The sequence below is a fragment of the Oryzias latipes genome, chromosome 14, assembly GCF_053564925.1.
Source record: "Oryzias latipes strain Hd-rR chromosome 14, Olatipes_Hd-rR_3.1".
In the NCBI taxonomy this organism is placed as follows: Eukaryota; Metazoa; Chordata; class Actinopteri; order Beloniformes; family Adrianichthyidae; genus Oryzias; species Oryzias latipes.
In genome coordinates this window covers 25,463,738-25,486,197 of record NC_136250.1, presented here as the reverse complement: position 1 = coordinate 25,486,197, position 22,460 = coordinate 25,463,738, and the positions used below count along the sequence as shown (strand labels likewise).

General features: G+C 45.2%; 1 protein-coding gene across 2 annotated transcripts; it reads left to right on the top strand.

The window, feature by feature from the left end:
- Window positions 1-894: 894 nt before the first annotated feature.
- Window positions 895-22,439, top strand: LOC101164993 (stromal interaction molecule 1). 2 transcript variants are annotated; one of them, XM_023962634.2, is made up of 14 exons: window positions 895-1,077; window positions 2,398-2,529; window positions 6,129-6,259; window positions 6,359-6,473; window positions 6,813-6,924; window positions 8,182-8,297; window positions 9,586-9,760; window positions 14,359-14,536; window positions 16,800-16,967; window positions 17,712-17,812; window positions 18,120-18,355; window positions 18,464-18,550; window positions 19,657-19,720; window positions 21,628-22,439. In XM_023962634.2, the coding sequence occupies exons 2-14, from the start codon at window positions 2,400-2,402 to the stop codon at window positions 22,073-22,075; spliced, it is 2,061 nt and encodes a 686-aa protein (XP_023818402.1). In that variant the 5' UTR covers window positions 895-1,077; window positions 2,398-2,399; the 3' UTR covers window positions 22,076-22,439. The 2 variants fall into 2 exon arrangements, with proteins under 2 accessions (XP_023818402.1, XP_078786675.1); XM_078930549.1 differs by having other exon boundaries at window positions 16,776-16,967.
- The last annotated feature ends 21 nt before the right edge of the window (window positions 22,440-22,460 follow it).

Below are 22,460 nucleotides of genomic sequence, written 5' to 3'. Positions count from 1 at the left end.
TATTTGTAGCTCTTCCTGAGTACTGGTAACAGAAACTGTATTTTCACTGCATTACAGGACTGGTTTAGTCTCTTCCCGCCTACTGATATTCCCGGCTTTCTGATTTTTTTTATGTATCATAGTTGAACTTTCAACAAGCAGACAGAAGGTTTTTGACAACTCAGTATAAACTCTCTGCAGGCTGGTCTCTGGCAGACTTCAAGCTTTGCCTGCACCATCTCTGTTTGGCCACAGGGCGGCGACATCATCCTCCCCCTGTGGAAGATGCATGGTGCCTTCAGGAACTGGGAGATCAGAAGATCATAAAGTAAACTTTTTGGGGTGCTGATCACGTGATAACTGTAGGTTTGACCTCTTAAAGATGCATCCAAAACACACAGGAAACATTGAAACCTTTCCCTAAAGCCGCTGTATGAGCATTAGAAGTTCTAAAAGAGAATGAAATTCATAGTTTCTCTTGAAATTATTTCATGTATAATCTGTGTATTTTCCCAAATGGTTTGTTTTTGTTGTTTTGCCTTTCTTGTTTTATAGTCGTTTTTAAGACTGTGTTTTCAATTGACAGTAAAGTCAATCTCATGACAAAACTACTAATTGTAGTTGTTACAATATCATATAATGATTTCTTTACAATAATTGACTAATTCCAGATAGCTGTAATTTTTCTCTTGACTTTCTTAACAATTTATTTTTGTTTGTTTTTGTTGTTTTTTTTGCATGTCTTGTGTATGTACTCATTTTTGTGTGTTTGTTTTATTTATGTATTTTAGGTTCTTTGAAAAAGTAATTCTTCTTATTCTGTTCGCTGCTGTTTACTTAACCATTCGTGAGTCAGAGATGGGCTCCTAAAGACTCCAAGAAAGTCTGGATGGACGAGCATTCAGGACATAACAAAAACGGGATCTGTGAAGAAAATTACAAGCTCTGCCGGGTTCCGTGAACGCAGCGCGGGCGGGGCTTCATGTGATTTTCTTTTCAGCTTCACTTTGTTAAGTTTGAGTCGCGCGGCGGAGATCAAAGGAGTTGTCGATCATCCAGACAGGCGGATAGATGGATTAAAAAGAAGCAGCTGGAGAAGTGAGTCTCTGTCTGTCTGTCTGCCTGCCTGCCTGCCTGCCTGCCTGCCTGCTTGCCTGTCTCTGTCTGTCTGCCTGCCTGTCTGTCTGTCTCTGTCTGTCTGCCTGCCTGTCTGCCTGTCTGCCTGCCTGTCTATGTGTCTGCCTGCCTGTTTGTCTGTCTGTCTGTCCGCCTGCCTGTATGTCTGTCTGCATGCCTACCTATCTGTCTGTCTTCCTGTCCTCCTGTCTGCCTGCCCGCCTGTCTGCCTAACTTTATGCCTGCCTGTCTGTCTGTCCACCTGCCTGTATGTCTGCACGCCTACCTGCCTACTTTCCTGCCTGTCTGCCTGCCTCTTTGTCTGCCTGCCTGACTATGTGGCTGTCTGTCTGTCCGCCTGCCTGTTTGTCTGCCTGTCAGTCTGCCTGTCAGTCTGCCTGTCTGCCTCCGTGTCTGCATGCATACCTGTCTGTCTGCCTAGAATGTCAGCATCTGGATGACCTCTGACCTTATTGCAGATGAAAAAATGTGATATTTTTGAATCTATTGAATGTTCATCCTGGAGAACAGCTAATAAGATGAACGGCTGCAGTCGTTCTGGACCTCTTGTGTGTTTGTGATCAGTCATGTGACACTCTGGTTTTGAGAAACATCTGCAGAACCTGCTAGAACTTTAAGGTTCTAAAGGTTCAGATCTGCTGGTGAGAAGTGCTGCAGTTTCAGCTGCAGAAGCTTTCAGGATCTTTGCATGAACGCAGAGAAAGTCCAGTTTTTCAGGATCAGAGAAACCTGCAGGGGATATTCAAATTCGACATGAAGATGAAAAAGCTTCCTGATGTTGGGCATTGAAAAACAGAAGTTGTTCCTGTGAGGTGGTGGAGGTTAGGGAACCGGATTACTCCCTATAGTAACATCCTGGCCTTCAGTATGTTCCCATGAGCCCAAGGAAGCAGGTAACCTGCTAACTTCAGTTAACCTGTGCACCGGTTACCCTGGGGGACCAGATTACTTGAGTGCATGGAAGCGCATAGAGATTCAGATTCTGAGTCATGCAGGATACCAGAAATTAGACGACAGGTTGTCCGTTCCACTGCTACCCTGAATTTGTCTGCTTTTTTTTTACAAAGTAAGATCTCAAATGTCCACTTGTGGCTCCTGCAGCTGCAAAGCGCTGGTTGTTTCAGGTCCATTTACACGTGAATCATGGTTGGACTCAGAGCTGTGATCGACTGGATGAGAAACGGACAAACACAAAACCACTGAAATATCTCCTACAAGCAAAAGATTTTCAACAAATGCTCTTACTTTGAAATGGATGACAGACTTCCTGTCTTTCCTCAGGGATGGAGTGTGTGAGTGTGTGGTTTTTGTGCGTGTGCATGTTGAATGTGTGTGTTGGGACTCACTTGGATAGCAGTGACAGTACCCACCTGGACGACAAGCCTTTGGATCTGCCCGGCAACAGAGCTTCAGGTAAGACTGGATTTTTCAGAACATTTCTCTGTTTAGCATGAGTCCGAGTGTGTGAGGCTCTGTGCCGGTGTGTGTTTGTGTGTGTAGTTGTGACAGAGTGGGGGCTAGCCGTTAGCAGCTTACCACAGCTTCCTGTCAGAGGCGCCTTGATGACACAGGAAGTGAAGTGTCAAGAGGACTATCGCTGCCATGACAGACTAAAACGTTTGGCCCCGCCCCCACTTGCAGGAAGTGCAGCTGATGCTAAGGGGATGCAAACTTTAGTGGGTTTTTCCGCCCAGTATTTCACCTTCAGGGGCTGAGTGAGAGCATGATGGGAAGTGATGCGTTCAGGCTCCTGACATTGACCTGCCCTCTTGAACAAAAGGGGATATTTCTGTCTCCCAGCTGCTCGCCCTAATCCCCGCCTCACCTGTCTTCTTCTGTGGTGGAAACTTGGAGGCGGATCAGAGCCTCCACAGCTTTCAGACCAACTCTTCTTTTGAGTGTTTTCGCTCAGTCCTGATGGTTGATCTGGACTCAGAGTCTCACTGCTCCGGTCTGATTGGACTCTGTTGGTTCTGCAGAAGGGTCAGAGGTCATCGTCAGACAGATGCAGGAGAAGAAACAGTTTCAGATCCTCCTGCAGGAGAAGATCAGCATTCAGACTGAACATGTTCACCATGTCTTGTGCGGTTCTGGTTTGTCTTTGCTGAAGCATGATGTTCTGATCCAGCTGCTCGGCCCAGTCCAGCTCATGCGCGTCCTGCAGTTATTTGTGCGATGGCGGAGTGAAACCTGATCTGAGCCTGTTTGTCAGGCAGCGGTGAGAAGTGTGAGGAAGGTGCAAACCAAACTACACAACAACAACAGAACAGACCGACAAAGGGGTTTGCTGTGGCTGCTGTTTGCAGGATGATGGGGAAAAACAGCTTTAGCTCATCCACCTCCATCAGCCACATTTCTGATCATTGTGAGGAGATATTGTTACTCAAATCGAATTTTTTTTTTTCAAATCTGAAAAATACAAACAGACAGATAAACTGCAGAAGAGCATCTCTGAACACACAACACGTCCAACCTTTAGGCAGCTGGACTACAGCAGCAGAAGACCACACCGGGTGCCTCTCCTGTCAGCTAAGAACAGGAAACTGAGGCAACAATTCACACAGACTCAGCAAAACTGAACAATAAAAGATGGAAAAATCATTGTCTGGTCTGATGAGTCTCCATTTCTGCTTCCACATGCAGATGGTAGGGTCAAAATTTGGCTTGAACAACATGAAAGCATTGATTGTGTCTGTAGTATTCTGACAGCACTACAAAATGCAGAACACCCTATATACTGCACTATATAGTGGCTGGTGGTGTAATGGTGTGGGGGATATTTTCTTGGCACTTTGGACCACTTAGTGCCAATTGAGCATGGTTCCAACGCCACAGCCTACCTGAGTATTGTTGCTGATCATGTCATACAGGATAAGGCTCCATGTCATAAAGCTGGAATCATCTCAGACTGGTTTCTTGAACATGACAATGAGTACTCTGGACTCAAATGGTCTCCACAGTAACCAGATTTCAACCCAATAGATCACCTTTGGAATGTGATGGAACGGGAGATTGGCATCATGGATGTTAATCTGACATGAACTGTGTGATGCTGTCATGTCAATATGGACCAAACTCTCTGAGGAATGTTTCCAGAACCTTGTAGAATCTATGCCACTAAGGATTAAGGCAGTTCTGAAGGTAAAAGGGGATCCAACCCCGTACTAGTAAGGTGGATGTAACAGAGTGGCCGGAGAATGCATAAAGAAAATTAAGCTTAAACTCTCATTTCTAACTATTTCTTTGTCCAAATTGTTGTGAATCAGGAGCAGCTTGTAGTTGTTATGTACAAACAACAATCAGCAGGCCACAAGCTCCCTGCTCCGCTCCATTCTGATGTAGACAAATAGATCCATGAACGTCTTTGTTTTCCTCGTCTGAGCTGGAATCTGGATCTAAACTGTACGGCTGGATAGTTCCGATATTGCCCTCCATTTTTCCAATGTTAGGATGGGGTTGTGAGGGGCTGTAAACTAGCAGGAGAGTGTAAACAGATGATGGGAAGTGAGGGCGGGCTTACTCTGCTCTACAGAAACTATGTATTTGAAAAAGACATGTTTTTTTATTTTGGCTAAAAATGACATAAGCATAATAAAAAGATCCACTGGGAACACTTTGAAAATAGATCAAAAGGTGATCGGAGTGGAATTTTAATAAAGGGAAGCTAAAAATATTGAAGCCAACAAAATGGGAAAACTTCCTGGATAAATTTTAAACTAGCACAGAAACATTCATTATTGTTTTTAATCAAACAGCCAAAATATCAACCTTTCAGATCAATAGAGAAGAGACGGCCTGGAGCCTCTCTCATGCTAAACATGCACTCCCATCAGGATGAACCGCTGCTGCACAGCACAAACTAAAACAGAAACACAAAAAGGTCAAATTGGAATATTTAACAGAAGCAAGTGCACTCAGGTGGTGATGACCTTTATGTGCTAAAGATCTCTAAAAAGGCCATAAATGATCCAGTTGCTGAGCAGAATACTGAATTCTGGTCTCATAATCTGATGATGTCATCCAGATCCAGAACATTCCTTGATCAGAATCTAAGTCTTGTTTCCCAATCCCAAATTTAAAGTGATGTGCCAAGTGTTGTAGTTCTTCAAATGGCCACTAGATGCTTGTGTCAAAGGGGATTGATAGTTCCCTACTATTCAACCGACGTCTGTAACCCTATGACGGACATCAGTGGTTGTTTCTGTGGTTGGAACCCAACCGCAGATGTGAGTTTCATCCATGGGGTTGCTGGGCGTTCTCTTAGAGATAAGGGGGAGGAGCTTGGAGTAGAAACAAGTTGAGGTGGCTCTGGCATCTCCTTTGGCGGTCGCCTGAACATCTCCCTGGGGAGGTATTCTGGGCATGTCCCACCAGAAGGAGACCCTAGAGAAGACCCAGGATTAGATGGAGGGACTATGGATCTCGGCTTGTCTGGTAACACCTTGGTGGTTTTCTGCTAAAACTGGAGGTAGTTTCTGGAAAAAGAGGTTTCTGCTTAAACTGCTGCCCCCGTGACCCAAGTCTGTATAAGAAGATGGATGGATGGATGGATGGATGGATGGATGGATGGAAGTCTAAACATTATCCTAAACTTCATAATCTTCATGCATCACTTCAGATCGTCTAATCTAGATTATAAACGTTAATCTGCAATAATCTGAATCCTATGTTCTGCTTGCAGTATTTCTGTCTGTTCTTGCTTTGTTGTTGTTTTTCACATGTTTTAACAATTTATTACAGCTTATTTTACAGAAAAATAGTCACTCTATCAACTTGATTGATCCTGACCTATAAGAAAGGAAAGGGATGTTCAAAAATCCTCGGATGAATTTTCCTTTTCCATGTCTTGTTCTTCCGCTGCAGAAAACCGCTTTTTGGTTTTTAAAGAACATTGTGAAACCTTCTGGTTTGTGTCATTTTGCTGTGAAGGGTTTTTCTGTGCATACGTGTCATTTCGGATGATTAAAGCTGAGCCCCCCCCCGACTCTAACAGCAAGCCTGATGTGTTGCAGACCTGTGTGTCATAGACCAGCAACTCTGTCACAACGAGGACTCGCTGCTCAGCTTTGAGGCGATCTGCAGCATCCACAAACTGATGGACGACGACGCCGACGGCAGCGTGGACACCACCGAGACAGACGAGGTGAGCCAAGCCCAAAGCATCCCCATCCCCACACTGAAATTGCACAGCCTCTGTGCAGAATATCAGATGGAAGTTCATGCGGCACCCATCTCTTATCAGTTTCTCAGGGAGGACCTTCAGTACAAAGACTCCAAAGCCAAACAGAACAGCTTCCATCGAGCCGACCTCCACATCAGCGTGGAGGACATGTGGAACGCCTGGAAGAGCTCTATAGGTGAGGAGGAGGAATGTCCCTGAATACTATGACATCATAGTTACAACCCTAAGAACATCCAGGATCAAAGATCCATGGTCCATATAGGTCCATGGTACACTCTCTCAGTCCTCATCTCTGATACAGTCAGTGGTCAAACACCGAGATCCATCAGGATCAGGGGCTTCTAAGCTGAGGAAAGCAGCATCATGAAAGAATTCCCTTCTGCACATCATCAGATTAATAAAGAGGTGGGAAGGCTTGGCAGACAGAGTAGAACTAACAGAAAGAAACTAGAGAAGGCTGTCAAGTTAAACTCGACTTTTCAATACATTTCCTGCTCTGCATGTGTGTGCGCAGTGTACAACTGGACGGTGCCACAGGTGGAGGAGTGGCTGGCAGTCAGCGTGGAGCTTCCTCAGTACAGCGAAAGCTTCCAAAAACTTCAGCTGGACGGCCGATCTCTGCCCAGGTACTAGCAGTGGTTCTGACCTGACACTTCATCAATGAAGAAATGAAGAAAGATTGTTTCCTGTGGATACTGTTTTATTTTTAGAAATAAAATAATGTCACCTGGTCAACAGCGGAAACATGAAGTCAGTGCAGCTGCAGGAAACATTTCTCACAAGCAGCCAGAGCAACCAGAGCATGTTTCCACATCAAGCTTTGCCCTCAACAATCTGAAACGTTCAGGCTGTGCCTGCAGGGTTTCACGTGTCTTTCCCTGAGGTACACCTCACACCTGTGTCGATCGGAAACCCAGGAAAGCTGTCACGGTTTAAGCCCTTTCTAGTCTGAACGCCATGCCAACAGCAGAGCTTTAAATTCAGGTTCAAACATCAAATTGTTTTTACAATCATCAGCGCTTGACATAAAAAAAAAAGCCAAACAAATTGACCATTTGCAGAAGATGTGCAGAGCGCTTTCTACCTTCCTTGAAGGTCCAAAGCACTTTACAGTCACAGTCCCATTCACACAGTCACCCATCCACACACGGATGCCGGCTCCGCTGCTGAACACTGGCGCCAACCATCCACCAAAGGCAAGGTGGGGTTCAGTGTCCCACTTTGACAAGACGGGAATCGAACTATGGCCGGCCATGGTTCAAAGTTATTAACTTTGTGCTGAAAAGGTTTAAATCATCTAAACCAAATCTAATTTAATTTTCTTTAGTCTTTTAATTTTCCCTCCAGAAATTCTGAAGATCTGATGATCCAGATCATTAAACAAAATTCATTCATACATCTTCTAAACGCATTCTGTCGCCTTCTGGGTCACGGGGCTGCCGGAGCAGGTGTAGCTGCTAATGCTACATCAGCTACAGCTACAACAAATAAACTGCTGGCGTAGCAAAGGCGTAGATCCTGGCGGTGCTCGGGCCTGACATGGAGTCATGGTTTACATGAACTAAGTGTTGTTAGCCTGATAACTCGTCATTTGATCTGTAGAGCTTCAGTCAGTAGTTTCTCAGGACCATGCTTGACCTCTTCAAAGGCAAACATTTTCCTAAAACGGGTCTTAACTCTTGACATGCACAAACATACTTTAGCTTTGTAGAACAGATGAAGGTGGAGTTTGAATCTCATGGGATTGGTGTCCAGAGGTCCTGTGGTGTTTGCCTTTCCAAAGAGGGAACTCTGTTGCTGGGACACAGCAGAGGCAGAGCATGGGGGGCGCTGTTGGCTTCTCTGTTCCCACTGCCCACAGAGTTTACGCTTCCTCTTTGCAGGCTGGCAGTGAAGAACACCACCCTGACTGGGTCCCTGCTGAAGATCGTGGACCGAGGTCACGCTCAGAAGCTGCAGCTCAAAGCCCTGGACACCGTGCTGTTCGGACCACCACCAGGTGTGTGATCCAGATTCCTGCCTGTGCTTTAACCCTTCACCCCTGGAGACTTCGCCGTAACTCCTTGACTCTAGCTGGTCCTGTAGTCGCCGCTTTTCTCCGTGACTGTATCAGCTGGAATTACGGTTAAAGAGTTGGGATTGTCAAATAAATGTAAGCTCAGGTGTTGAAGTGTTAAACTCAGACTGACCCGCACCAATCACTGCTTCCTGATGATATCTGGTTTCAACATGGCGGCGTCTCTTAATCCACTTCATTTTCTATGGATGACGTCACACTCACTCACCCGCTCCAGTTCTCTGATACAGTCAATGGTGTGAGCTTGTACATGTAGTGTGCACAGTTGTGTATGGATCTACATTAATGTGTGTGTTCTTTTGTGTTTGTGTGCTGCTGAGTGAGTAGATGAGTGACTACGTCAAACCTCAGGCCTCTTGATGTCTCCTCTCTGTCCATCCAGAGTTTTTGGATCTCTGCCCCTTCTCCTCCTATGCTCCTTCTCTCCTACCCATGTTTCTCCTTTCCCAGTCTAGATTACCCCCCAGCCATTGAATACATAAATGAAGTTCAGCCTCACATATAAATGGATTTTAACCATCAGAGTGTCCAGAGATCACTGCTGTAAGAACCTGTCCAACACATGATCCTCTGCTCCGCTGATCCTTGACGGGATCCGTTCATAAAAATGGAAGCATAAACCTGAAGTGCTGTCTGTTGTGCTGCAGAGAGAACTGAGTCTGAGGCTAATGTTCCATTTCTCTCCTCTGGCCGGGAGTTGTGAATATTAACAAGCGGGTCAGACCACAGACGGGCAGAGGGGGCTGCCGCGGTCTAAGACACGGTTTAGGTGGACTGACCATTTGAAGAACATTCCAGTCGAGCGCCTTTATAGTGAGGCGTTACAAGAATGTCCAACAGGGAGACACCCCCCCCCCCAGAGATTTCTGGGCCCGCCGGAGAGATTACATCTCTGCTGGTTTGGGAACGCCCTGGTGTCCTCATGGAAGAGACAGCTGAGACCTAAACCCCAGATGATGGATGATGGGACAGATGTTTGGATGGAAGGTCGGGTGGATGTAGACAAAAAGAAAAACTGTCATTATAATCCAGACTGACCCCTGAGTGCAGATCCCCTCATCTGCAGACAGGAAACTTGGTACGGATCAGGAGCGGCGCTCCACTTAGCTCCACCCCTAGCGTTCCCACCACGTCATCCCTCTGCTGGTTTGATGCAGACTCCTGTTTGCCACTGTTTATGTACAGCCTGTGTTCTTGTTTGGGCCAACAGGTCTGCGCAACCGATGGAAGGATTGGGTTCTGGCCTTGTCCATCCTGATGGCCCTGGGGGGCTGCTGGTTTGCTTACGCACAGACCAGGAAGTCCAGAGATGACATGGGGAAGCTGATGAAGGACCTGGAAGGTCTGCAGAGAGCTGAGCAGAGCCTGCTGGACCTGCAGGAGAAGTGAGTCCAGCACAGCTTCAAGGGGCAGCCCTTCTTAGTTCCATCTGAAATGTTAATAACTCAAATATTTTCTCACACATTACCACAGTCATGGAAACTAAGTAGCTGGTTGCAAGTCACTCCTTCTTTTGAAAAATAAAAATATCAAGCACTTTTGTAGATTCCGAAGAAGATTCCAGAATTTGACATTCCTTATGAAGGTTTTCAAACACAGGAGGGATGGCCTGCTTCAGGGAAACTCCTCTGAAACGCCCCTGATGGACCTAAAACCAGCTCAACTCCACTAACAATTTAACTGTTGTCACCATTTCCGGTTTGGACCGATTGATAGCTGCCTGTTCACACACAACTGCCCTCATGGGTGGATACGGTCTGTCTGGGGGGGAAAAATGGGCTGTTCATGCACATGATTTTTACCGGCATGCTGCGGTGACACGTCGGAGTGAACACTTAAGTAACACGTAAGGGCAAGTAAGGGGGAAGTAGGTGAGACGCAGGCGTGTCATATGGATTTTTTTTTCCACCCCTTCCAAATCCTCCGCATTGCTGTTTGAGTGATAACTGCATTAAAAATAACTGTTAGAAATGAAGAAGTTAAGAAAATCTGAGTGTTTTTGACATTCTACGGGCGTTTACGTGCACACTCTGCTTGTGCAGGATTCCCGTGTGGGCATTAATATGGACGGCACATGTAGCGAAAGGCGGAGCCACAGAGATCCAGTCGTCTTATTTCTGAGTAGGAAAATGAGTTGCGAAAATAACTCATAATTGATTAAAACATGGTTCTTTCGTGTGCCAAAGGTAATATTTGATCATGTAAATAGATATAGTTTACTCTGAAAGGCTTAAGAAAAGCATGATACAGGACCTCGGGGCTAAAGGGAACTGCAGGACACACCTGTGCCCCACCTAAGACAGTGGTCCCCAACCTTTTTAACGAACCAGTATGACATCACAAAAAGTTTTGACGGACTGGTCTATAGGATGTGGGCTGATGATTATTGTAGCAACGCCACAAAGAAAAATGGATCAAAGACGTGATCATACGGGTCCTGGACTTTTATTCTGACATGCATGGTTAGTACATCCCTCAGGTGTCATCATCCTCTCCCCTTCCCACACTTATGGTGCAAAAAAGAAGTATTGTCTATTAAATGTAGCTTTCTCTTTTGTGGAAGTCAAAGGCTCCTCTTCTGTCTACTGGCTGGGCGGTTTCCACTTGACAAACGAAGTAAATAAAACTGAAGTACTTTAAATGATTTATTCTTTCTGTGCGGCCCGGTACCAAATGACCCACGGACCGGTACCGGTCCACAGACTGCTGACCTAAGATGCATCTCCTCTCTATGACCCTCAACGGCGCCTGGACAAGCCAAAAACCCACTGCACCAATGCAGGTCACATGCTCCCGTACAGGTGCATGTGACCCAGGCCTTAGCATAACAAGAGGCTGGGAACCTGTAGCGTTTAGCCATTCCGCTGGGTTTAAATGCCATCATGGCAAGCACCAAAAACCTAGATCTAAACCTGGAAAAGCAAGGAAGTCTTGGATGTGAGCAGCTCTTTGGAGGATCACATAAAGCAAGACAGTCCATAGGGTTTAGAACCTTCAAACATTGATATCCACCAATGAACAGCCTTCAATAAAGAGGAATAAACTAGGCAGAAGTGTGGAGGATCGGCTCGTTCTGGCTCGGAGACGCCATCCCCTGAGAAACCTGCTGCATGTCTGTGTGGATCAGCAGAGCAGAAACTTCAAGAATAGACCAATTCTGTTTATTTCATAATTTAATGTAATCAAAACTGTGGAGGAGCTGCTGCCACGAGGAGGAAATAACTCACTCTGTGACTGAGACAGAGCAGAGCGAGCCGCTGGCTATTCTGTGCCCTTATAAGGACACTGCAGACAGAAAGTGTGTGCCGAGGCCGTCAAAACACTCGCACACACACACTCAGTCGTGCTGAAACACGCTAGTTCCTCTGATGACTTCTTGTTCTTCTAGTTTAAAGAAGTTCCTGTTTTAGCTCAAACACGTGTTCATAAATTGTCCCGCAGAAAACGGTGGGGGAAGCTTCAGGTCCGTGTTTCTGCAGAGACTCCAGAAGTAAAAAACGAGAATCCTGGCTCTGAATAGTGACACATGAGGACAGGAACAGCTGATTAGGTTATGAGGAAACCTTTTATCCCCTTCGCCATATCCGACCGACCACAGCGCCCCCCCCCCCCCCCCTGTCATCCTCTGAGGATCATCTCCAGTTCAGTAGCTTCCTAAAGTGTTTAAACGAAACACGCAGAAGTGACGTTTAGTGATCTCAGGAGATCCGTGTGGCGCCAAAGTCCTCTGCTCTCGATCAGCGCTGCAAACCGGCCTCGGCACGGTTCTGTCAGAGTAACCAATCAAGCACGCTTTAGTGCAGAACCGAGGACAGCAGACAAACCAACCAATCAGACGCGATTGAGCCTCAGAAATCAACCTTAGAACTAGAATCTCTTCCGTAAAGGTCAACCAGCTGATCCAACCACAACACAACTCTAACCAGAACCCTACAAAACATTTGACCCAAAAACATAAATACTGGGCACTGTTGGGCAAATTACTTTTAAAGAGTAATTAATTACTTTACTTTAGCTACTGGATGAAATTTTAATGACTTTATTAGTTATTTATTATTATTTTACTTATTCTTCAATTTAAAAAGTAATTCACTACTTCAATACACTATTTTCTTTCCACTGACATAAAAATTCTCAAGGGAATAAAGCCAACACAAACAAGATACCCTCAAAATAAAAACAAAGAGGCTACATAAGGGCAATCCGGCTTTTTAGAACCACCTCATTCATTTCAACGCGTAAACATTAGGAAATGTACATTGTATGTTAGCCTACATAGTGTATAGACAGGTTGCTCATTGACACTAGAGCTGTGGAAAACAGCTCATCTGCCACGTTTTTACCTTTTGTTTTCAACAGATAATCAAATGTCTTCAGTTGCCGAAGGTCCCACGAAATAGTCCATGTCCATATTTCCACTCACTTCCTCTTCGACCAATCTCCAACTCTGCATTAGGGCACGTGTGTCAGTAACTCGGTTTTCCTTTTATTAGTGTCCGTTTTGTTTCATTTAACCAAGAAATCTTGTCAGACACAACTGTTGACACAAATTCCTTTGTTTGATTATTTAGGTTTCACTGCACCAACATGTGAGTAATGAAGTCATGAGGATTTCTGTAGTCTAGTCATTGTGATTTAATAATCCATAACCCCAACACTGATAATGGAAGGACTGGCACAAAAACCCTCCCAATTTTAGTCATCTGTCAGTTTTTGGTTCCCGCACATGTACAACAAACACACACACACCCACACACACACACACACACACACACAGCAGCTGATCTCTAGGGATCAATTTGAGCATCGGTTTGGTTTCCTCTGTCCCTAAAAATAGTTTCATATTTTGTCTCACACAAACACACACACACACTCTTACTTGCACGCACACACACACCACAGCACCTCCTGTTGCCGCCAGTGTGAAAAAGCAACAGTTGATTTAACTGACTGAGCTTCCTCTTTCTTTAGGGGCGTGTTAAATCTAGACGTTTTTAATAGGACACGTTCTTTCATATACTGTACGTGTAGAAAAAAAGTGCTTAACCAACACAAGCAAGACAAAAAGCTCTAACCAACTCAAAACCAGAAACCGCAAATAAATGTTTGCTCTTTAAAAAAATCAGGCTGTCATTGAGGTTTAAACAGCAGCTCCCTTGTTGCTGTTTTTATCTTGAACCAAAGTACGGTTGTTTGAAGAGCTGGAGGGTGGAGGACGGTCTTCTTTCAAAAAGATAGTCGGGTAATGTGGGAATTCCTGATCAGCAGAACTGAAGAAGCTGCTCGATCGGGCAGAGAAGCAGTTTGTGGATGAAATAAAGTCCAGTTGACCTCAATGCTGTGATAACATGACTGACAGTCTTCATAGACATATTTTCAGCTGGGCAGACTCCATCCATCCATCCACCTATCCATCCATCCATCCATCCATTTTCTTAACCCTTGTGCTATCTTAGATGACCCCACCCTTACATTGACGTGTTCTCCCTACCATGACAAAGGTGGATAAAGGTGGAAAGATTTCATGTAATCCATAGACACCAGTGAAGATCACAAATCATTGAGGAAAAAAGGTTCAGAGCACTGTCTAGTGGGTCTAGATGACCCAACTCCCAATGTTAAAGTGCCTAGGATAGCACAAGGGATAACCCGCTTTATCCCTCCAGAGGTCACAAGGCTGCCAGAGGGACACCCTGGACAGGTCGCCTGTCACAGGGTCACAATCACACCCACACACACTGTCATTCACACCTATGGAGAATTAGAGTAACCAATGAACCTATGGAGCATGTTTTTGGACGGTGGGAGAAAACCAATGCATGCACGGGGATAACATGCAAACTCCACACAGAAACACCTCAGCTGGGACTTGAACCGCAGCAAACTGGACCTTGGGCGCTGGTGCCAATGATGCTGCAGTACTATAATCCCAACTTCTTGTTCAGATCAGCTGATTTGATGTTGCGTGTCTGTGTCTGGTCAGACTACAGCAGGCTCAGGAGGAGCAGCGCTGGGTCCAGGTGGAGAAGGTGAGGGTGGAGGAGGAGCTGAGGAGCGAGATCGACTCGGCCAAGCACGAAGCCCAGCGGCTGCGGGAGCTGCGTGAGGGGACGGAGAATGAGCTGAGCCGGCAGAAATATGCCGAGCAGGAGCTAGAACAGGTAAACCTGCTAAACCGTACAATGGTACGGCAAGCCAGTAGGGCCAAAAGACATCTGGATTTACACCACAAAACGTAGAATGCCCCCCCCCCCCCCCCCCCCCGATTTTGACAGGCTGTCAAAAACACATTAAACACCAAAAATATTTTGAAAAATATATGAATAAGTGCATAAAATCCCTCAAAATGAACAGCTTCACTTTCCAGCCTGATAAGCATTCATGAATGCAACAGGAAACACACACTATGCTCTCGGTGGATAGTATGAATCTTTTAAGGATGCTCTTTGTCATTTCAATGGTTGGTTCCTACAACCAGGAGGAAGTCGTTTTATTGTGTTGCTGCCATTGTTACAATCGCTTTCAATTTTAGGATGCATTGCCAAAAATGAAGATAAATGTATCCAACTTCACTTCACTTCAAGGATCTATGTCCAAAAACGAAGTCCAGACCACAATTCTATTCATAAATTAAAAATATGAAGAAAACTGGATACAGAGAAAACGATCACATCAGCAGCCCTTAATTCTGCATCTGTCTTTCATTCTGGTTGAAAAGGCTTTTCTCACCTTTGACAGGCATTGCAACCAATAGGAAACTGGTTTGCTACACATGTCTGTCACTAACACTGTTCTAACTGACAGAAGAGGAAACCCTTTCACTTACACCTTGAAGCTTGGCCACTTTCTCTATGGAACTAGCGGTGAGGCTAAAACTATTTAATAATAATAATGATAAAAATGGATTTGATTATTTTCCACTAAAGTACTAAAGTACTGCATCCATTATTTATTCACTCCTCATTCACGCGTGGTGATCGCATGCATGTGTGGCTACATCAGAGACGGACTGAGGCGTGGCTGCCTGGACGCGCTTACAGCGCCTCTGACCATCACACCAGTGGAGCCACACTGAAGGCAGGGGGGGTGAAGTGTCTCGCCCAAGGACACAATAAGGGTTGACTGTGTGTGTGTGTGTGGGGGGGGGGGGGGGGGGGGGGGATAATGCTTTGATCATTGGTCGATCATTGGCCGACCTGCTCAACCACCTTAGCCACTGCTGCCCAAACCTTTTGTAAGGCACATCCATCTCTGCAAAAGTTTGGATGTTTGTTTTTGTGGGCAAAACACAGACACGCTGCAGAGGCCGACTCTAGGATGACGTCATGAAATGGGCGCCACCCATAAAGAGAGAAAGGCGGAGCCTCAGAGAAGGAGTCGTTTTACTTCTGGTTAGGAAGATGAGCTGCCAAAATAACTAATATTTCCTTACAAATGCTTTCTTTAGTATGCCAAAGCTAATATGTTATCATATTTATTTATATAGTTTAATCTGAAAGGATTAAGAATAGCATGATAGAATAAGCCCTTTAATATTTATGATTTGATTTGCCCTCAACGGTGGGTGTGGCCATTTAATTGACGTGTGACCACCAATATCAGCACCATAGCAGCCTCAGTGGGTTCAGTCCAACAACTGGTAGGTGTCAGTCTCTGCATTAAAGGGTCGATGAGAAAAGTGATCTGTGGTCGTTTCTGCCGCAGGTCCTCAAACCGCAAAGTAAAGTTTCCGTCCTGTGGCACAAGCAGCGTTACGTTCGGCGCCGTATTCATTTGGATTGCAGCTTTCTGCTGTGAGCTTCACAAAGATTGAAAGTGGGATGATTGCCATTTTGAATGTACACTTTGAAAAGCTTCAACTTTTCAATAAAGGAGACAATCTGTGTTGATCAGGAAGAGTTTTTCATTTTCACCAGAATATGTTTTGTTCTTTTCTGCCATGAACAATTTACTGCTTCCAAAAGCTCATAATGATAAACATCGTGACCCCATTCTTCCAGAAACGTCCTGTGTTTATCTTTATACTCTGAATTTTGCCATTTTGACCATGAGGGTACCAGTCTGCACGCACATCAAATGTTTTGTTATTTTTTCCGGCATTGGCCGTAACCCGCGCAGATGATTGGCGGTCACTAATGTGTCGGGAGCAAAACACACACACTGCCAAATTACTTTTTTATTATTTATTATGTATTTTTAATACCTCTGATGGATTTGAGTGTGGTTTAAGAGGGAAAAACTATGAAATGAAGCAAAGTATATAGAAAATATGATGAGACGCAAAGCGCCGCATGCTTATTGGCCGAGAGCCGCGTGTTGGCCACCCCTGCACTACACAATAGTCTGCACTTGTTCACATTTTTGACTGAAATTTTGGCACCGTTTGCTTGCCATACAAAGGGTACAGCTCTGCATTTGGCACAGGTCCGAATGGCGCTGAAGAAGGCAGAGAGGGAACTGGAGTCCCGGGCTCACTGGACCCCCCCAGAGGCTCTGCAGACGTGGCTGCAGCTGACGCACGAAATCGAAGTTCAGTACTACAACTGCAAGAAGCAGAGCGCAGAGAGGCAGCTGCTGCAGGCCAAGGAGGGGGTGAGTACCAGGCCTGGCTGATGTTTGAAGCGTTTATGGAATCAGCATCCGCACCAATTCCCCATCAACAATTAGAACTGAAGAAGCTACTTGGATGAGCAGCTGATCAGTTAAAGCTGTTTCATCCGTCACAGCTGAAGAACAAAATCCTGGAATGAAGCTCTGTCAGATCATTATTTGAGGTTTCAGTTTACTTATTGACTTATTTCAGGAAAATGATTCCAGTCCTGCTGCTCCAACTAGCTTTCCAGCCCCCTAATCCGGGTTATTCAGAGCTGCAGAAGATGCTGGATCGGGGATGCTGATGAAGATGAACAGAGTCATGCAGGGCAGGATCAGAAAGAGCATCTCTGTACTTTTCTCCTCAGGATCCACAGAAAAATATTCTGTCTCTTCAGATCGGTCTGAAGATTGAAAATCACTGAGGAAAAAATAAAACGACAAACAGGAAGGATTCAGAGAATGTGCCGGGGACCTGTCTGTGGTCTTCTGGTCCTCAGAGGTCTGTGCTTCACTCATGGACGTGATCATGTCATGAAACATCCAGAAACCTCTGTAGGTCACGTCGGTCCTCCATGTCTGCAGCTAAAACTCCGTTTTGTTCCGTTAATTCTGTCAGCGTGAGACGACCGCTGGATCAGAGCTCCAGTCAGAAACACTCTCGATCATGTGTCCTGCAGAAACGCGCTGCTGCTGACAAAGGTAGTGATGATGATGATGATGATGAAGATGATGATGTTTCAGGCAGAGAAGATCAAGAAGAAGAGGAGCTCCCTGTTCGGAACCTTTCATGTGGCCCACAGCTCCTCTCTCGATGACGTCGACCACAAAATCCTGTCTGCCAAGTGAGCAAGATTAATGTGGAAATGTGTTTTCAATTCACCAAAGTGTTGCACATATGTGAGAAACTCTGAAGATCAAACTTTTAAAGAAAGATGAATGAACAAACATTTGTAAGGAGTGTTTGAAAAGGGAAAGTCTGTACAGTCAGTGTTGAATTACTGGTTTGATTTTCATTTTTAGCTCCAAAATAGAACAAATAACAATGGCTGAGATTTGAGAAAAACTGTTTCTTGGTGGAGACTTTTCACATCGTTCTTGTGCATCAGCAGAAAAACAAGCTTCCTGTTAAGCCCCTCCCTCCTCCGTTAGACAGGCCCTGGCCGAGGTGACGGCGGCGCTGCGTGAAAAACTCCATCGCTGGCAGCAGATTGAATCTCTGACGGGTTTCGCTCTGGTCCACAACCCAGGCCTGGGGGCTTTAGCCACAGCCCTCAACCTGGACCCGACCTTCCTGGGGCTGCGGCCCCCCACCCCCCAGCATCTCCTACTCTCAGATGACTTGGACGACATGGACGAGGACATCCTGTCTCCGGGGACGATGCAGTGTAACTCAGCTGGACCAGAAAAAACACTTTACCGTCATAAATGTGACGTTTATGTTGACCCCTTTGTGATTGGTCCTTCTGTTTCTCTCTCCTGATTGGCTCCTACAGACGCAGCGTGGCAGATGGACCGGCGAGTGAGTGACCTTTGGCCTTTGAGTGGCAATGCAGAGTCCCACTCACCATGGAAACAGTCAGGTAAGCTCCTCCCTCTTTGATAGAGGTGGAATTTAGAACGACCTCATTGTACATTTAATCCACATTTTTTGTTTCACCAACAGCAGTAAACAAACAAATCTGAAGTCATATTTTATTCCCAGTTGAAAGTTTGGTGAAAAAGTAGAAACAAAACATTATCATGAGGAACTGTCAATCAGGCGTGAGCGCACCGTCACCTCCCTGTGACCAACCAATCAGGTGTTTCTTTCAAACACCTGATTGGTCATCTTCTTGTTCTGTTGTTTGTTTTTTCCTTCACTGTCATTATGTTCATTAGCTGGTGGCGTCTATTTTTGAAATGTCTAACTTTTGTGCACTGATCAAATTCATAATTCCATGCAATGACATCGTCATTTATTACATTTTACATCAGCAAAATTTCCTTTTCTAAATTTTTAAAGAATACTGGGTTGACGGTTCAGTTTGTTATCTTGCAGATAAATTAACTTTATTCTTTATTGAAAAACACTGTTAACTTTCCTCCATTAATATAAAAATAAACATAAGAGTCTAAATGTTCACTTTGATGAAACATTTTGTCCTTTACCAGAATGAGGAGCCTAAACCTGATTTTTCTAAACTAATTACCTGGGATTCTCTGTTAATGCTCACAGGAACGTTCTGCTGAACGAAATAATCTCTTTAAAGTCTAAAACTAAATTTGCACTCATGAGAACAACATCGCCTTTTTCCTTTAAAGACCCAGAGGTTTTCAGAAAGTTTTCAGAAAACCTCTGGACTAAAATCTCCCGACGGTCAACTGAAGTTTAGGGGTTGTGCCTGTTTTTTTTGTTTGTTCAATCTGGTTTTTTTTTTGTCTGTTAAAAGCAAAAAAAAAGTCGTGTTTTTTCCTGGAGAATATAGTTCGAGTTTTTGTTTCATAGCAGCAGTTTTCTTCCTCGGCTTTTCCTAAAGCAGTTTAGTTTTCCTCAAACAACAGAACAAGATAAATAAATCTCAAAACGATCTTATCTGAGTTGACGTGTGTGAACATTGTTAGTTGAATCAAATAAAATAGCTTTGCACACAGCCTTTTTTCGGGATGTTTGTGTGAAAGTGCTCAGAAAACATTCTGTTCTGTTCAGTTCAGAGCCTGAAGCCCCTGCGACAGAGGACTGGAGACTCCGTGCTGGCATTCAGCTCTCAGAGGTTGGTGGAGGGGCGGGGCATATCCCAAGAAGGGCGTGACCCGTTCACTGTGTCCCGCCCTCCAAGTGGACGCAGCCGACAAAACCGCAGCCACTCCATTGGCCACCTGGAGCTCTCACCTCTTCCTCCTCAACTCCTCTCCCCCTCTTTGTCCCACCCCTCCCTGGACCCCCACCCCCTCTCTGTCTCCCCCCTCCCGTCCCTCTCGTCCTTGTCCTCCTGCTCTGAAGCCACCACTCATCTGTCTGCTTTGTTCTTCCCCTCTTCGTCCTGCTTCCACTCTGTGGAGGCAGCGACCCTCAGGGCCACAGGGGGCGCTGTGGTGAGCCAGAGGCAGCGCTGTCGCTCCAGAAGCTTTGGGTATCTTGCTCTGCATAAGTGTGTCAGTCTGTGCGTTTCCTCTGAGCAGTTCAGTTCCACTGTTGGCGGGCGTCGCCCAATCACAAATATGACATCACAAAAAAACCACACTTTAGAGGAAGTGACCCACTCAGTGGAAACATGGACTGTGTCTGAATTTCCTCAATACTCCCTAACCCCTAAAATACTAAATAGTACGGCACTATCCAGTGCTTTCCTGGCTTTTACCGCAATTTGGACATCATGCCCACAATTCTTTATACACCAGACATGACGTAATCAATTTGCCCAAGTAAAAGCCTAATAAATGTGAACATTTTATTTAAAAAAGTGTCCTGAAGATGAAAACCTGGATGGTTTATAAAAGAGATATTGAAATACATTTTTTCAAATAACAAATAGTTATCAAACACGATGCATTGTGGTCTATTTTGTTCAATCAAGTGAGCATTGATGCACACTGGTTTTTTTGCAAAGACCTCTGGAAAATTTCCAGGGTGCTGGATTTTGAAATAAAACGCCAAAAGCTCTGTAGAGTGCAGTAAGTACCCCGGTTACATGTGCCCGAGCACTAACAGAAACTAACCCACCAATAATGTAAACCTGGGTTTAGATTAAAAGCGGACTAGAGCTGGCAGAGTTTAGAGTGGCACAAGATTTATTGATGACATTTGATGTGTAAACTGCGGTGTGCGATACTCAGATACTTGAAGTGTTCAGCCCTGGACTGGGTTGAAGATTCAGGTTGAATGCCAATTTGGCTGTTGACATTCACGAGGCGTCGGTGAACCAGTCGTCATGTTTTTTATCTGTTTATTCATGTTTTGGTGACAGAGGCTAGAGTTTCACTATTATTTTCTCATCTCGTTCACCTCAGTATCTTCTGCTCCTTTTGTCTCTGTTTTTGTTCTGGCGGGTTGATCATGTGACACTGCACTTAAACCAATCAGGAACATTTCTGTATTCTGTATTCCGGGCTTGTGATGCGCATTCAAGAGCACGACAAACGTGCATTTTTAAAATGTACGTTCAGTATATGGTATTCACACGAGACAAGCAGGGAGGGGCTTCTTCTTCTTTTTCCTTTTCTGTGTTACCACCTACCAGCTGCTGAATCTTGCTTCAGGCTTTATCTTTCACAGCTTTATTGTGATTTATGAAAGACTTGGTGACATAGAATTCTGGCTGGGCTCAAACTGCAATTATAAATTTCTCCTTCCTGGTCGATTCACAAACGGTTAACACTTTCATGAATTAAAAGGGACACCATCCATACATCACTACCAAGTCTGAGTGTCTGGTCAAAGTTTGACCTTGTTTAACTTTCAACACGCGATTAATGGCTCTGTGTTTTGTACGTAGTGATGTATGAATGCAAGAGCTTTGAACGGTGAAGCCTGAAATGGTCATAGACGCGTTTACATAGACTTTTCATTGGAAGCGGTGCCTTGAACCCGCGTTCCCGAGGCTGTTGTGAACGTAGCTTTAAAGTCTTCAGAGAACTGAAGAGAGCAAAAAATGATAAGGGTCTGATTTATCTCTCACAGGGACATAATGAACCGCTCAGACTCTGACTCCGCCCTCCCACTCACTCACAGCGAATCACAGGGCCTGTCAAACTCCAAGCCCTACCTCCTGTCATCCAAGCTCCACCTCCTTCAGGGACAGGGCTCCACCCTCACCAAAGGCGGAGGAGGAGGAGGTCTGGAGAAGAGCTCCAGCCTCGGAGAACTGCGGGGCAGCTCTTCCGGCGCCTTCAGCTCCTCCTGCTCCACGCGCTCCCTCGGCATCGCTCCTGACGTGGTGGAGCGGCCGCTCGCCTTCTCCTCCTCAGCCTCGTCCAGCTCATCTGGCAGCGTCAGGGGGCCGGGCATCCAACCCACAAGCAGGAGGAGCCCCACGGAGGAGGAGGGCGGGGAGGAGAACGAGTTCTCCAACAGCCGAAAGAGGAACGCTTTCAACAAGATCTTCAAGAAGAAGCAGGAACGCCACTGAAGCTCCGCCCTCCATCCCTCTCTTCATCCTCCTGGTACTCAGCTGAAGCTGAGGAGGAAGAAAGTATTCAGTGGCACCATAGAAGACAAACCAGAGAGGAGCAGGAAACATCAAGAATGACCTGTTCAAGTCTCAAACTTTCACAGAAAAGCAGCTTAAAGACTGCGGGTTTCAAACCATCGATTCATATTTATTGATCTTTTCCTCGACGTCGTTCTGCAGCTGACTTACATTTAATCTATGACACAGATTTGCTCTAAAATATTTTGAAGTCATTTACGAACGAAAGCACCTTTGTACAAATGTATGATAGAAGTAATTTACAAGTAAAGGAGAACAAATAAATAAATGAAGAAAACCTTGATTTTTGTTTTCTTCTGTGATT

Bases quoted from the DNA above. Each gene is read 5' to 3' on its own strand.
- LOC101164993 (XM_078930549.1), top strand. From the start codon at position 2,400: ATGGAGTGTGTGAGTGTGTGGTTTTTGTGCGTGTGCATGTTGAATGTG. The intron at 2,530-6,128 runs GTAAGACTGGAT...GATGTGTTGCAG, and splicing joins GCCCGGCAACAGAGCTTCAG to ACCTGTGTGTCATAGACCAG. The intron at 6,260-6,358 runs GTGAGCCAAGCC...ATCTCTTATCAG, and splicing joins ACACCACCGAGACAGACGAG to TTTCTCAGGGAGGACCTTCA.